The 15,219-nt window shown below is 40.1% G+C and overlaps 1 protein-coding gene across 1 annotated transcript in view; it reads left to right on the forward strand.

The window, feature by feature from the left end:
- Positions 1 to 12,424, forward strand: part of Kiaa2012 (KIAA2012 ortholog) — a 106,869-nt gene extending 94,445 nt beyond the window's left edge. The window contains exons 17-24 of the mRNA XM_077795065.1: positions 885 to 972; positions 2,981 to 3,143; positions 3,764 to 3,878; positions 5,883 to 6,196; positions 8,249 to 8,448; positions 9,070 to 9,242; positions 10,064 to 10,283; positions 12,202 to 12,424. Of these exons, the coding sequence (XP_077651191.1) occupies positions 885 to 972; positions 2,981 to 3,143; positions 3,764 to 3,878; positions 5,883 to 6,196; positions 8,249 to 8,448; positions 9,070 to 9,242; positions 10,064 to 10,283; positions 12,202 to 12,340 (1,412 nt within the window). The 3' untranslated portion in view covers positions 12,341 to 12,424. The remainder of the gene's footprint in view (positions 1 to 884; positions 973 to 2,980; positions 3,144 to 3,763; positions 3,879 to 5,882; positions 6,197 to 8,248; positions 8,449 to 9,069; positions 9,243 to 10,063; positions 10,284 to 12,201) is intronic.
- The last annotated feature ends 2,795 nt before the right edge of the window (positions 12,425 to 15,219 follow it).

Here is a 15,219-nt window from a genome sequence, read left to right on the forward strand (position 1 = left end):
TTTCAGATTATTGGAAGCAAAATAAATTCCCAGGCACAGCCCTAAGTCAGCATTTCCATTTTTCTCAATCTCATTGTACATTAATAATCTTGCCCCCTCTCCAAAATCTGGAAGTTGTGTGAGAGAGTGAATGCCATCATGAATGCTTAGGGATGAATGAAAGGAACCCAAGCTGCAAAGAAGCCCTGGTAATGGGACATGTGTCTCCTTCCTCATAGAGTAACATTTGTTTTTTAAATTAACTTGCTTTTCAATGTTATAACCACACTGGGGTTTTAGGGAAAAAATTGAAGCATATATACAAACCTCCCCATCTAACATATTATTTCCTTTTCTTGTTTTCTCTTCCAGTCCTTATCCACCCAGACATTATTGAGTTCTAACACACTATTCTATAGTCCATAGTTTTACTTGTCCTATATCAGAAACTCTTTCCATATTGTTTATTTTTTCTTTTTAACAACAATTTTAAGTGTCAAAGTAATTCATCATAAATTACAAGGAAAGTCTCCCTTGTTGAGCTGTAATTTTCATTATTGACAATAACATAATAAATAAGTGGTTCAAAAACTGTTTCTTCTTTTGAATTATTTCCGTAGGATAAATGCGCAGGAGTAAGAGTCCCAATCAAAGACCAGAACATTTTTCTGATTCTTGATACACACTGTTATATTACTTTACCTGAAGATATTTTAATACTAATTTCAATGTCACTTGCCATGTGACAGTACTGGTTCCCACAGTATTTGCTAATTTTCTAAGTGTAACATACGTCATTGCAGACTGTTGACTACTCACACAGATGGACACTTCCCCAGTCTAATCCCCTCCTGGGATAATTACCCGTGTCCTTTGCTGATTGAGGATCTTCTCTCTTTTCACAGACCCAGAGCGAAGGAGTGTGACTGACCCCTGCAGTGCTTCCCTGGCTGAACATATCCAGACCCCTGAGGCAGATTCTATGAAAAACATGTAAGTGCTCAAATTTGTAACAATGTGGACTTCCCTGCTTTTGTTTCTCTTTGTTTTTAATTAATTTTGTTTCTGGGATTTTGGTTTGGGTTTGGTTTGGTTTGGTTTTCTGAGACTCATGAGCATTCTCAACTGACACAACATGCTGACAGCCAGAATGGAAAGAAACAAATTTACATTGTGATGAGTTTCCTACTTAAACCACATACTCTGCTAGTTGGATGAGGAGTGAAGTTTAACAGTATTGGAGGCATCTTCTTCCATTGTCCATATATCTGAGATCTACAGAGATTCTAGAAAGCTTAGTCTATCAGTTCACTTGGTTTCTCCTCTCAGCATTCTCTCATCTTTGGGTAACATTAATAATACTAACACTTATTGATAATTGCTAACGTGTGTTGAGTGCTTCCTGTGTACTCCCTGGGTGCTTACTAGGAGCTCTCTGACAGCAGCTCAGCCAGTCAGGCCCAGACATTTGACCTGAGTCCCCTTTGGACCCAGCAGCTGGTGTAGCCATCTCTGCCTCCACCTGGAACCATAGCCCCATGTGACCTCCCTGAGATTTTCACTTACCCAGCAGTATAAGGTCAAATCTTTTTGACCTCCAGGAACCAAGGGAGAAGGGCACTTGGGTGACTGAGGCAACTGCAACAGGAATGCCATTTTAAAATTTTTACACCCTTTTTCCACCACATATTTAAATGGTTAGTGCAACAACTCACTATCAAAAAAGATAGAATAATCAGAGAATTTTTGTTAAATCAGGAGAACCAGAAAACACGGAAAAGCCCCACAATGACCATTATAGTCACCATGACTAAATTTCAGATTTAAGATAAAGATTCCTAAACAGGGGAGAAGGGAAAGAAAGAAAGAAAGAAAGAAAGAAAGAAAGAGAGAGAGAGAGAGAGAGAGAGAGAGAGAGAGAGAGAGAGAGAGAGAAAGAAAGAAAGAAAGAAAGAAAGAAAAGAGCATGCAATCAGGCTTGTGGTACTCATTTGCAGCCTACCTGTTCCTCTGGGAAAAGAAAGGTTTTCCTAGCACTAAATCCTAAGGAGACTTCTATGGGTTTTTATAGAGTGACACTGAATGATTTAAAGACTCATATATTTACAGGAAATTCCATTTACCTCATTCAACAAACATTTCTCAAGTTTCCACAGTAAGGCCTTTTACAAGCAAAGCACAGTAATCATACTGATTTAGATAAAAAGAGAAAATGCCAGAACCAGGCCTGGCACACAGCAGGCACACAACACTCAATGTTGCAGCAGCTACTGCAATCTATGGCCTGTCCTGCCCACAGGGCACATATCAGTTGTCCTCAGGACACAGTAATTGATAGCAATGACAACAGATAAAACTAACAGCACAGGACCTTTCAGTGGCTGGATTTGATCAAGAATGAAACTCAGAGGGGATAAAGAAATGGATAGTAGTTGCTTGTTCCTAAGATAATCTTTTTTAAAGGTCATTTTTTTTTCAGCTAAGCCTTTGATGGAAGAAATTTCAGTTACACCATTTTATGTCATTTAATTAAAGGCATAAATGTGCAAACGCAAAAAGGCAAAGTATTTCTTCCACTAAATCAGATTATTCTGATCTCTCTTTTTTTTGGGGGGGGGGGTTAGGGGGGATTATTAGTGATTGAACTCAGGGGCATTCAACCACTGAGCCACATCCCCAGCCCTATTTTTTTGTATTTTATTTAGAGACAGGGTCTCACTGAGTTGCTTAGCACCTTGCTTTTGCTGTGACTGTCTTTGAACTCACGATCCTCCTGCCTCAGCCTACCGAGCCACTGCGGTTACAGGTGTGCACCACTGCGCCCGGCTCTCATCTCTCTTATCCAGGGATATGCTGAGGAAAAGAAAGCTGACTAAGTATGTCAAACACCCCACACAGTGCCTGCCAGAGAACAAGTGCTCAGTTGATGTCTGTCCACTACTCTCTTCCTTACTGCCAGAATTTTCTTTCATTTGGTCCTGTTGCTTTGCTCATTTAAAAGAGGCAGCAATTATGAGGCACAGCACCTGTACAGAGGACTTCCAGGAAGTAGGCCTGAGTCTCCAGAGAAGACCGGTGCTGTGGATATATCTCTTCTAAGAGAAAGAGAAGGGAAGATTGGACCAAGATTATTCAACCAGGAGGCACCAGCCAGCATCAGCAATGTGAGTGTGAACACCTTGAAGCTTGGTTCAAAAACCCTACCTGGATCCTGCCAAGGCTACCATGTACACTGGTATGAGCTGTTCACTATACAAGGGCACCTGACAAAGGGCGTGGTGGCTGACAGCCAGCTGTCATCACCTCAGTATTAGGGAACATCATCCTGAAGGACAGAACCCATTGCTAATTCCTTCAAAGGTATTGAATGGGCAACCATGTCCCCACACTACCATCCTGTCTTAAGAGGAACCTCCATGTTGAGGCAGCCCATGGGAAAGATGAAGACTGACATGACAGCACCAATCTATTAAAGGTGAAAACTGCTTTCACCTGGATTCAGCTCTGTAGATCATGATTTAGCATCAAAAAAGGAGGCAGGTCATAAAGTGTATTTTCTTCCTCTTTTCTCCTATGAAATTATCCTAGCTGTTTTAAATCAAAGATTCAAACTTCAACTCTCCCCACTGGCTCCAAATTTTCTAAGACTCACTGTTCTGCTGATTCAGAACCCACACAAACCATTTCAAGCCATTATGTCACGTTGTTCAATGTGATCTTCCCTTGATGGCTTTTTTCTTTCCTACATGTATCATAGTCCGTTTCCTTAATTTCTTACCTTTAGGAGAGGGAGTTGATCGACAAGTCCAAGAGAAAGAAAAGAATCAAGACAGATAAAACCAAAGCACCCAAGAAGGGGAATGAAGGAATTGTCCCTGGAGAAGCAAAGGCTATTTTAGGTAAGAGTGTGCCTGTGAGGAACAATCCAGAAGCCTCCTGATAGGGGTAGGAGGTGGTACCTGGAATCAGCATGAATTCTGTAGGGCAAGCTCACTGTCTTGAGTCTCCTTGGCTACCCTGGTTTAAACAGCAGTGCAATCTTACTGCATATCACTATCTTAGTAGACAGGGATAGAGACTTGGGTGGGGTTCTGAAGACCTGAGGTTACCAAGGGAATAAATGGTAATACTAATAATAACAGCACACATTTACTGCATACCTGCTGCATTAGGAGCTCATGAAATCCTCAGAATATCTCTGTGAGTGCTGCTGTGGGTGACTTACATAATATCAAAGAGATAGTAAAGAGGTGGACCTAGGGTTTATCCTTTCCTATTTGACTCCCAATGCACATTGTTACCACTGCTCTGGTACCACTTGACTCCAGGTTGAGTATCCCTAATCTGAAAATCCAAAATCTAAAATGTTCCAAAATCTGGAACTTTTTAAACATTGACAAGATGCCAAAAGTGGAATATTTCCACACCTGACCTCATGTGATGGGTTACGATCATAATGCAGGCACACTAAAATATTGTATAAAATTATCTTCAAGCTGTGTGTATAAGGTGTATATGAAGCATAAATAAATTTTGTGTTTAGACTTGGGTCCCACCTATCTAATTAAGGGATAATATAATGCAACATGATGTAATATGGTATAATGTAAATATAACAAATACATTCCAGAATCAGAAAACATTCAAGTCCAAAACACTTCTGATCCAAGCATTTCTGATAAGGGATGCTCAACCTGTAAGTCATAATCATATTGGGTGGTGAGAGCATTTGGGAATGGGGAAGGATCAATAAGCTCTGAATGATCTTTCCAGAACCATGTTTCTTCTCAGTTCCCTCAGTCACACCTTACAAGGAATCCAGATTCCTATGCTTCTGAAGACATCCTTTAGCTTAACACTTAACACCCACCCTTTACCTCCCACATGATTCAGAAGACCCTCCAAACAAAACCAGTGCTGTTGGAAAGGACAGGACTGGAGACACTCTTGGGCCAGATCTATTTTTGATGTTTATCTTTATAAACTCCTGCTGAATTTACACTGTGTAGTCCATAGCATTGACAGGATTAGGAAACAGAAACTCTTCATGGCTCCCAGAGGTGAACTAAGTCCTGAGGGTATTCAACTTCACCAGGTTATAGAGGGGCAACCTCAAGTCAGATTCTCTGGGTAGGACTTTCCAACTGTGTTTCAGGTCTCCCCACAAAGTCTTGACACCCCTATAGGTCAGGGTAAAATGGAGTTTTTAAAATAGCAACACTGCTGTTTTAGTCAGTTTTTGCACTGTTGTGACTAATAATAAAAAAGACCTGACAAAAGCAATTTTAGAGAAGAAAAAATTTATTTTGGTGCTCACAATCAGAGATCTCAGTCCATAGCCAGCTGACTCCGTTGCTCTGGGCCCAAGGTGAGGCAAAACACCATGGCAGAAGGATGTGGAGGAGGAAAGCAGCTCAGGACAGGCCACCAGGAAGCAGAGAGAGACAGCTCCCCACTCCATGGCCAAAATATAAACCCCAAGGGCACATCCCCATCAACCCACCTCCTCCAGCCACATTTACCTGCCTACAATTACTACCCAGTTAATCTCTATCAGGAGATCAATGCACTGATTAGGTTAATACTCTCATAAACCAATCATTCCACTTCTAAGTTGTCTTACATGAGTTTTTCGGAGACACTAACATCTAAACCATAACAACTGCTGAATGACAATTGATCTAAATAGGATAAAGCAGTTTCTCAACAGGTAGTCTGAAAACCAGTCAAAACAGTACAGGTGGTTATCAAATGCAGATTCCTACTGACCCACCTAGGGCTCAAGAGTCTTTACCCCAGATGATTCCATTGCATGCTAAAGTTTAAAAGGTACTTAAAAGGTTGTGCAGAGACACATTTCCTTAATTCAGTTATACCTCTGTCCCCAATTATTCTCCCCCCAGGCAAGTCAAAGGACTCAATGTCTGAAAAGAAATCAGAGCTAATTCCCAAAGAAAAAAAAGCAGGAGCCAAAAGGAAAAGGCCACAGAAGGAAAGGAATGTGGAGATGGCAGCAGAGCTGAGTGGGCCTGATGACATGCCAGATAGAGGTTTCTTCCCTTCACACTCCGATGTGGAGGATCCTTGGCTTTCTCCCAGACATAATGCTCAGGAGAGCCAAGTTTCTATAGATGGAAGATCATCACAAACCCAGACCATGGCTGTCACTGGAAATGTGGAATCAAAAGAAGAGAGAAGCTGTGAAGACCCTTCAGAGGTAGAGTCTTGGCCAAGGGAATTCTGTCTTCACTTGACACAACTGTGGACACAGGGAAAACTGCCTGAATGAAACTATAATCCCTGGAACAGCTCTACTCTTCTTTGGTCTGCTTCGGTGCCTTCTGACCCTAGTTAGAAGCCAGAGCTGATCAGAGTCACGGAAGGGTGATATCCCTCTGAAGTAAGGCATTCTATGAGGCCCAAAATTGTTAAAGCTTCCTATTAACCCCTTAAAGAGCAGAAGGTGGGCACAGCACCCACCCATTAGAGGTGCACATCTCCTCAGAGCAGAGAAAGGTAGATGCAGGCCTTTAGAGCCAAGCGCAAATCCTGGACTTGGCCTGGAGCTCATCCATTACCTGTCTCCCAAGTCCATGGAAATACCTTCTTTCAGAATCTGCTTATCTGTGGTACACAACAGCTTGTATACACAAAACTGCTTCTACAAGGTGCTTTTCACAGAAGAGGTGTTTTGATCCAAAGGCTTAGATTCTCCTTTGGAAGTTTAAAGATAAAAACTGAGTGTGAGGAAAATTACTCTTAAAATTCTCTGTAGTTCACCAAAAAGAATGCCACATATATAGATACATCATTTCTCAGTAAAAACAACACAGCCCATTTTCTCTTTGCTATTGAAACATATCACTCTCTCTTCCACTGAGATGCAGGCACTGAACTACCTTAAGACATCTTGTAAAACAAACAAACAAAAAGTATCTTTAAACACTACAAATGCACACATAGCAAAGTATGTGGTTAGCTTACTTAAGTTTTATGTGCTTATAGTAAATAATGTTGTCTCCTTTAACCTTTATCATACTTGTGAACCACGTGTGATTAACCTCAGTTTATGGACCTATGAGTTAAATGCCAGGGGACCAGAAATTGTACTATTGAATGGTTAAGCCAAGATTTAAACTCAGATCATTTAAATCCAAATTCAGGACTCTTATCACTATTTTAAATGATTGTCTATTTTATGGTACCATGTCTTCCAAATAAGATCTTAGACAATTTTTCCTGTGTAATTCTCAAACCCTCTCAGCAGCTTAGATAACAGAATTCTGCTCTGCACAACAGATGAAAATATTAATCTATGGGCAGAACTTTTCTGAGCCAGCTGGATCATCAGAATTTCTTAGATTTATTATAAATCCATAATACTGGCCTACCTCTGCAAAGATAAAAAGCAAGGAGCTTTCACTTTGGGTTGGACACAGAAATCTCATGAAGAAATAGCCTCTAAAGTTCCTCTTACAGGCATACTTCTGAGTCAGAAGGCATTAGGGAGAAAAAGAAAACTACAACAATTGTCATGCAAACTGAAACACCTTTTGTTGAGAAGGTGGATTTCTACTGATTAAATATGAGTCTGACCTCTCCATATCTACAATTGCCCATGGTACAATATCCCTACCTAGACCCTGTGGATTCCTGCCAAAGCTTCAAGTTAAAAATTTTTGTTTTGTTTTGTTTTAAACCTAAGGAAACCCTCTACCTACAGATTTTTATTTAATTGGTCTTGGTGGAGCTCTGGCCTCCAGCCATTTTCAAAAGCTCCTTGGACAATTCTTTTTTTCTTTTTTAATGTTTAATTTTTAGTTTTTTAGGTGAACACAATATCTTTATTTTATTTTTATGTGGTGCTGAGGATCGAACCCAGTGCCTCACGCATGCCAAGCAAGCACACTACCACTTGAGCCACATCCCAAGCCCCTCCTTGGACAATTATAAAGTGCACCTAGGATTGAGAACTCTTGAACCTATGATATATTGGGCATTATATTGATTATTTCAGTGAATCCTGGTAACAGCCCCATGAGGAACACAATATCAGAAGAATTAAATTGTGACCTCCAAATCCCAAAGTAAGTGAGGAAGAGACTTGAATTAAGTCAACTGGACCCCAGTGCTCAAGCTGGTGGTGGCAGGGCAGATATGGCTGTGGTCAGAGTGTGGAGTCCGCTTCATGACTCTATCTCTCATTAGACAACACTGGCTGGGCTGCAGCCCCATCTGTTCCTTGACTGAGAACACTCTTGTCTCTTAGGCCCTCACTAAGAGGGAGCAGCAGAAGGCTTCCCAGGACAGGCTGCGAGCAGAGAGGGCTGAGATGAGGCGATTGGAGGTGGAGAGGAAGAGAAGGGAGCAGGAACAGCAGAGCCGGCTCCAGCAGGAGGAGCTGGAGAGAGCAGAGAAGATGAAGGAGGAGCTGGAGCTGGAACTGCAGAGCCGCAGAGAGGAGAACCGGTAGGTCAGCAGCCAAGAGATATGGCTGTGTTAGAAAGTAGTTGGGAAAGGCATGGGTGGACCACCTCGATGGGCAAGGTTCAGTGCTGAGGCTCTTGACATGAGGCAAAACCATGTCTCATTTTGCTCTCTCCTCAGTTTTCCTTAGGAGCAACCTGGTTCAGGTTACTCAAGATAGATGTTCATGTACTCTTCTTGGAAGGCTTTGAGATTCAGTCCCACCAATATTCATTGAATTTTACCACCTTGTCTGCATTGCACTAGGCCCTTTCATGGGCCTTAACTCTAATTTTAGCTTCACAATATTCGTGTGAGGCAGGAAACTCAAAATCTATTTTATAAGAATGGAAAATGAAGCTCTGAGAACTGAAGATCTCTAACCCAGAGTGCTGAGCTGTGTACTAAAACTTCTAGGCTTCTCCTTCTAGGACCCTTATGTTCTTACCTCTATCCTTCAATCCGGGCCTCCCTTGGAAAGCTAAGTCATCTCCTCCTTGGAAAGGGATGCTCCCTAGACACTGTAGGCTGCAAAGTCTCCCCAGGGGTACTGCCTGTTGGATTATCTCACAAGGACGCCCCAGTGTTTCCTGCCATTTTACTGACCATCTTGTGTTTTCTCAGCTTGAGGCGGCAGAGACTGGAAGAAGAACGGCAGCGGCAGGAAGAGGTGGAGAGAAAGCAGCGGCTCCAGTTGCAAGCAGCACAGGAGAGAGCCAGGCAGCAGCAAGAGGAATTCCGGAGGAAACTGCAAGAACTACAGAGAAAAAAGCAGCAAGAGGAAGCTGAGAGAGCTGGTGAGGAGGATTCTTGAGCTCTTTCCTTGCCCATCTATTTGGGGCAGAAATATTTTTATCCCTCCTGTGGGTGTTCATTTATTTCTATCCTAGGTTTTCGTGCATGAATACTCTAAATGTATGAGCTATTTTTTTTCAAAGTGATTATTATGTGTGACTACAGTGAAGTGATAATGGATGGTCAGAATATGAAAAAGACTGACTTGTGCAAATGACTCCAGGGTCCTGCTCCCAACTCAATAATCTGAACTGGGACTCTGTCCCTTCTTTTGTTCTTTCAACATTGTTTAAGAATTACATAAATTAGAGACACAACCCTCTTCCTTGCTTCCTTCCCTAGCAAATACCCAAGTACCTGGGTAGCTTCAGGGCATGCTTTCAGGTGTTGCACAGAATCTCTCCAGCTTCACTTTCAAGAGGTAGTAACTTCAGCAGATGAAGCCAGGGCCACCTCCTGGTCCTGGCTCTTTAAATGGGCCAGTTCAGCTACATAAGCACCAAGTTTCTCTAGACCCTGATCTGGTACCACACTCCATCCCAACCCTGCTCCATACCACCCCATGAGCTATCCAGGCTCTGGAAGAATCTTCCACACAGACTTTTATTAGTCGTCAATGCACTCTACATAGAAGGTGCTTGATAAAGGACTCAAATTGATAAACTAACTCCCAAGGTAATCCCCACAGAAGATGTGACAGCCTCATAGGCTTCAAAATTTCTCATACTGAGTCCTTAGAAATCAGATTTGAGAGTTGAATCAAAATATGGTTTTCCCCAACAGTGCCCCCTTGCTGAGCCCATGCCCCTTATGTATTCTGCAGAGGCAGAGAAGCAAAGGCAGAAGGAACTGGAAATGCAGTTAGCAGAAGAACAAAAACGCCTGAGGGAAATGGCTGAAGAGGAACGACTGGAGTACCAGAGGCAGAAACAGGAAGCAGAAGAGAAGGCTCGGGCAGAGGCTGAGGAGAGAAGGCAGAAGGAAGAGGAAGCAGCTAAGCTGGCTTTGGAGGAAGCCATGAAACAAGATCAGGAACAAGCCAGGTACTGGTATTTGGGCAATGATTGAGTAGGAGGATTGTTCAAAGGCTTAACTGCCTGGTGCTAGTGTTAGTACTGCAATTGAACAAAGTCCTTTCCCGACCCCTCAACCCCAGCCAGCATGGTTTGGAAAACTAAAACACAAAGAGTGATTCTTTGGCTGGAAACATCATAGGGTTCCTTCATAGCTTACAAAACTTATAATGAAGCTAAAATGGGAGTTTAGAGACCATTAATCTCAATCTACACATGAGCAAGTCAAATCCAAAGGCTGAGAGTATGTAGTTCAGTGGCACTACAGAGCACTTGCCTAACATGCATTGACCCTGGTTGGATCCCCACCACTAAAAGAGAAGGAAAGTATGTCCCAAAGAAGGGAAAGGTCTTGATCAGGGCCGACCAATGAGTTAAAGGCAGTGTCAGGATAAGATCTAAAACCAACCCGCTGGTTATGAATCCACTGCCTTCCTCAATATTTATTGAGATTATTATGCAACTTCTGGACTCCGGAATTCATAAATAAGCAAGGCAGACAAGGTATCTTCTTCCATGGCATACGTCGGGGTGGCAAAACAGACTAAAAAAAAAAAAAGGAAAAAAAAACCTGTATTTATTTAAAGCTAGTAACAAATGCCACTCAGAAAACATTTAAAACATGTGATAGGATTACAGGAGACTTATTTCAGACTGTTTGGCCAGAGTAAGATATAAAGTGAGATCTGCATGACAAGGAGTTAATCACATAACATCTAGGAGGAAAATATTTCAGCAGGTAAACAGTAAGTGCAAAGGTCTGAACAAAGAAATGAGAATAAGGTATTGAAGAATAAGGCTATAATTATAAGTTAATAGGGGGCAAAGAACACTACCAAATGAAGTCAGAGAGGAAAGGCCAAGATCAAATCTAAAGGGGGCCTTATTAGAAGAAATAGCACCAACCTCCTTAAGAGCCAAGGATATTTTCCCCCTTTATTCTGCAACAGTGATCAATCCATCTTTCTGATAATAGGATTTGAGTAATGTGGTTTCAATACTCTTTTAAAAGTAGGTCCTCTGTAGTTGCTACACTATAACTGTCCCTTTCTTAGTGAAAGCAACTAATAGTCATTCCTTTTGAGAATTATAAAAACCCAGGGGTAAAAATCAATCAATCTATCTTAAAGATAAAGAAGCACAATCCAGAAAATCATTTGATTCCAAACTAAACCTTGTAAACACTTCTCCCCCTGAAATGCATTTTCACAACTTAAGCTGACTCTAAGACAATAAATACTCTTTAGAGGACCAAAAGAGAAGGCAGCCAGAACAACTCTTGTTTTAAGAATTTCCACTAACCTTCAGTTGTTCCTCTCCTGGACTTTCTTCAGCTATTATGTGAAATCTACAAAATGGATCATTAGCAAAGCCCTGATTCAGCTTCAGAAATATGGATTCTGTGTATCATAACAGCAGGGTTGGGTTCATAGCAGCAGTACTGAGACCAAAAGCAAGCTACTGAAGCTCCAACTTTCCAAGAAAAGAAAACTGACAATTATTGGAGGGGAAGTTGAAAATTTCACAAGTCAGCTTGTCCAAGTAGCTCATAAGAAACCAAGTAAAAACGGGCTGGGGGTGTGGCTCAAGCGGTAGCGCGCTCGCCTGGCATGCGTGCGGCCCGGGTTCGATCCTCAGCACCACATACCAACAAAGATGTTGTGTACGCCGAGAACTAAAAAATAAATAAAAAAAAAAAAAAGTAAAACTAATTAAAAAAAAAAAAAAAAGAAACCAAGTAAAGGACCAGACCAAGGTGTGGAGGCTTACTTCATCAAGGATTACAACTTAATGCCAGCTGACTTTATTTCACCTTTTACCAACTTATAAGGACAATTTCTAGGGTGATCAATCATTATTGAAATTGGGGTTGGGGTTGTCTCCTTAGGCAAAAAGCTGCTTTGGAAAAACATCTTCATTTCCATCGAGAACTCCAGAAGGAAGCCAGAGGCCTGCTGTGGACACAGAACATTTCCAGACCATGGGTTTACTCTTATTTCCAGTTCCTAGAAATACCCAGGCCATAAGGATAAAAGAAAGCTTTAAAAAAGTAAGTTGAGACGCAGTGATGGAAAAAAGAGAAACTTCCTTTCATAATAAAGTTCCGCCCTCAGCCCAATTAGTTCCATTTCTCCTGGTGAACCTCAATCCACACCTAAGGACTTCTCTACTCCAAAACAACCATTCCCACCCTACCTCTGCACCAGATACCTCATTCAACCCAATAAATCCTTTGCCTACTTAACACTTTATGTTCTCTAGATCCAACTAAATCCAAAACCTTTGATGCCTGAAACTGCCCATAATTCCATAACCTTGTGTAGTCTTAGGATATTCAATGTATTTCATTTCAGTCAATGTATTTTAGTAGAGTTGTAGGTTAATAGAGAATCTGTAATGAAAATAATTCTGAATTAGCCAAGAGGAGCTAGTTCATTTATTTATATATTAAGAAATCCCAACATAAGGCAAAACCATGATCTTTTAATCCCAAGAATCCAAAATTAACTGTCTGTTCAGAACAAAGTATGTTTGTCATCACTTGTTAAATGTTCATTTAAACAAGATGAGCTATTTGTGAATCAATTCTCACATGCCACTTTTTGAGTACCCAATGGCCACAAACTACCGTAGCTAACAGCTAAGAGGTAGAACACTTCCAACATAACAAAAAGTTTTGTTATTTTGATCCCTGAAAATTAACAAATCTTGAGATTTTGTTTCTGTGCGTGGACAAATCAACCACTCACAAAATTTTAATAATCACACAGACTCCAAAAGGAAGTTTTGAGGAGATAATGTATCTTTAATATTTTTTCTTTTCCCACTCTACAGTACTAGGGATTGAGCCCCAATCATTTATAATTTTTGAGACAGGGTCTTGCCAAGTTGCTGAAGCTGGCTTCGACTTTGCAATCCTACTGCTTCAGTCTCCCACATTGCTAGGATTATAGGCATGTACCATCACATCAGATAACATCTTTTTATATATAATAGAACATCCCTTTTAAAAAAAAAGGGGGATCTATCACAGAATCATCATTAAAAGTTATGAAAGAGCTTTAGAAACAAGATGTATAAAAGGATGTTCAATCAACCAGAATCTAAACCTGCATTTTCTCAGGAATTTCCTTTGACCCTACTCTATACTTCACTGTCCACAAGTGAAAAACTTAATATTCACAAGTTATTCCCTCTGATTTCTGATTAATGCTCAGGTATTTGCTTTCTACATGCATTACACCTCTACAACCCAGAAGTTGAGTTAATTTGGATTCTATATTGCTAAATTATGTACTTGCTTAGATCTGATGTGTACTTCAACTCCTTGTTTTATAGAAATCAGCCAAAATACTAAATAATATCACAGTGAATTTGAACATGTCATTTAAATTTTTTCTCGGGCTGGGGTTGTGGCTCAGTGGTAGAGTGCTCGCCTAGCATGCATGAGGCACTGGGTTCGATCCTTAGCACCACATAAAAACAAAATAATGTGTCCACCTAGAACTAAAAAAAATATAATTTTTTTCTCAAGCTTGTTGACCCTATGTGCACAATCACTTCACTCAATATTAAGTACTCAATCAGGTAAGAGTATCTCAAACAATTCAACCAAAAACATAAGAATTAACACTCAAGGAAAACACCTTTGTGGGGAAAATTATCATTACTGACTTTATTTTCTCCTTTCTTTTACATGTAGGATGTTACAGCCAAGCACCAGCTAATGTGGCTACACTAAATGTGATTTAAAGTCCCTTTCAAATATATTCTTATTAGATTTTTACTGTGAAGCACCTATTTTATCAGCACTACTTCAACAGATAAGCACATTTTTAAGTTGAACAGCAGAGTGCAGTGCACTTAGAAGAATCCAATAAACTAAAAACAAAATTATTTTTAAAGTAAGTTCTACTATCTAAACGTTGAGAGCCTTGAGATGTTTAGAAATGCAAACAAAATTAAAATATAAGATTAGGGCTGGGGCTGGGGCTCAGCGGTAGAGCTCTTGCCTCACATGTGTGAGGCCCTGGGTTTGATCCTCAGCACCACATCAAAATAAATAAAAATAAAGGCATTGTGTCCATCTACAACTACAAAAAAAAGTTTTTTTTGTTTTATATAAGATTAAATGCTCATGTATTTTGGATGGCTCTAATAGCCAATCAGACCTGTTATTCAATCTGGACAGAAACAACTCATGAAGATTCTCTAAAAATGGGCCTAATTCCAGTCACTAATGAATATAATGATAAAGGCCAGGAAGATCTAAATTACATACAAATAACTTTTCAGTTAGGGTCAAATATTAAGCATTTTTAATATCAAGTCAATCTATTTTTCAGCTAGTGACTTGAATAGAGTATATAAGCTATGATTGTTTATAAAAGATTGGCTTTATTTGCTCTTTTTAAGTAGTCAGTTGACACTAGGATAACATGAAACTGGATTATATGTATGCACAGATACACTGAATTGTGTATTCATGAGTTAAAAAAAAGAAGTTAGGCACTCTGAAATGAACAAACTAATATGGTATTTTAATCTTACACACAGTTTTATAGATTTAATATATAAAGAAATAAAAGGAAAATATAAACAAAATATACCAAACCTTAACTAAGCAGAGTTAAAGGGAACACTAAAATTATCAATATAAATCAATTTCAGAACTTTTGGCGTGCCCACTTGTTCAACATGATTGGGTAACTATTATATATATGCACCATACAGGAATATCAAATTTTTAAAAAACAAATCACTGAGTTTTTAAAGAGATATTTTAGCCTTAATTAAATCTTTGATTCAGAAGGCACTTCAATAACTTCCAGTGCTTCAAAGTCATTAACATCATCACTATACAGTACTGAAGAAATATTTGTATGATGTGCAAATAATTTCCAGT

Source organism: Urocitellus parryii, chromosome 1, assembly GCF_045843805.1.
Source record: "Urocitellus parryii isolate mUroPar1 chromosome 1, mUroPar1.hap1, whole genome shotgun sequence".
Classification (NCBI taxonomy): domain Eukaryota; kingdom Metazoa; phylum Chordata; class Mammalia; order Rodentia; family Sciuridae; genus Urocitellus; species Urocitellus parryii.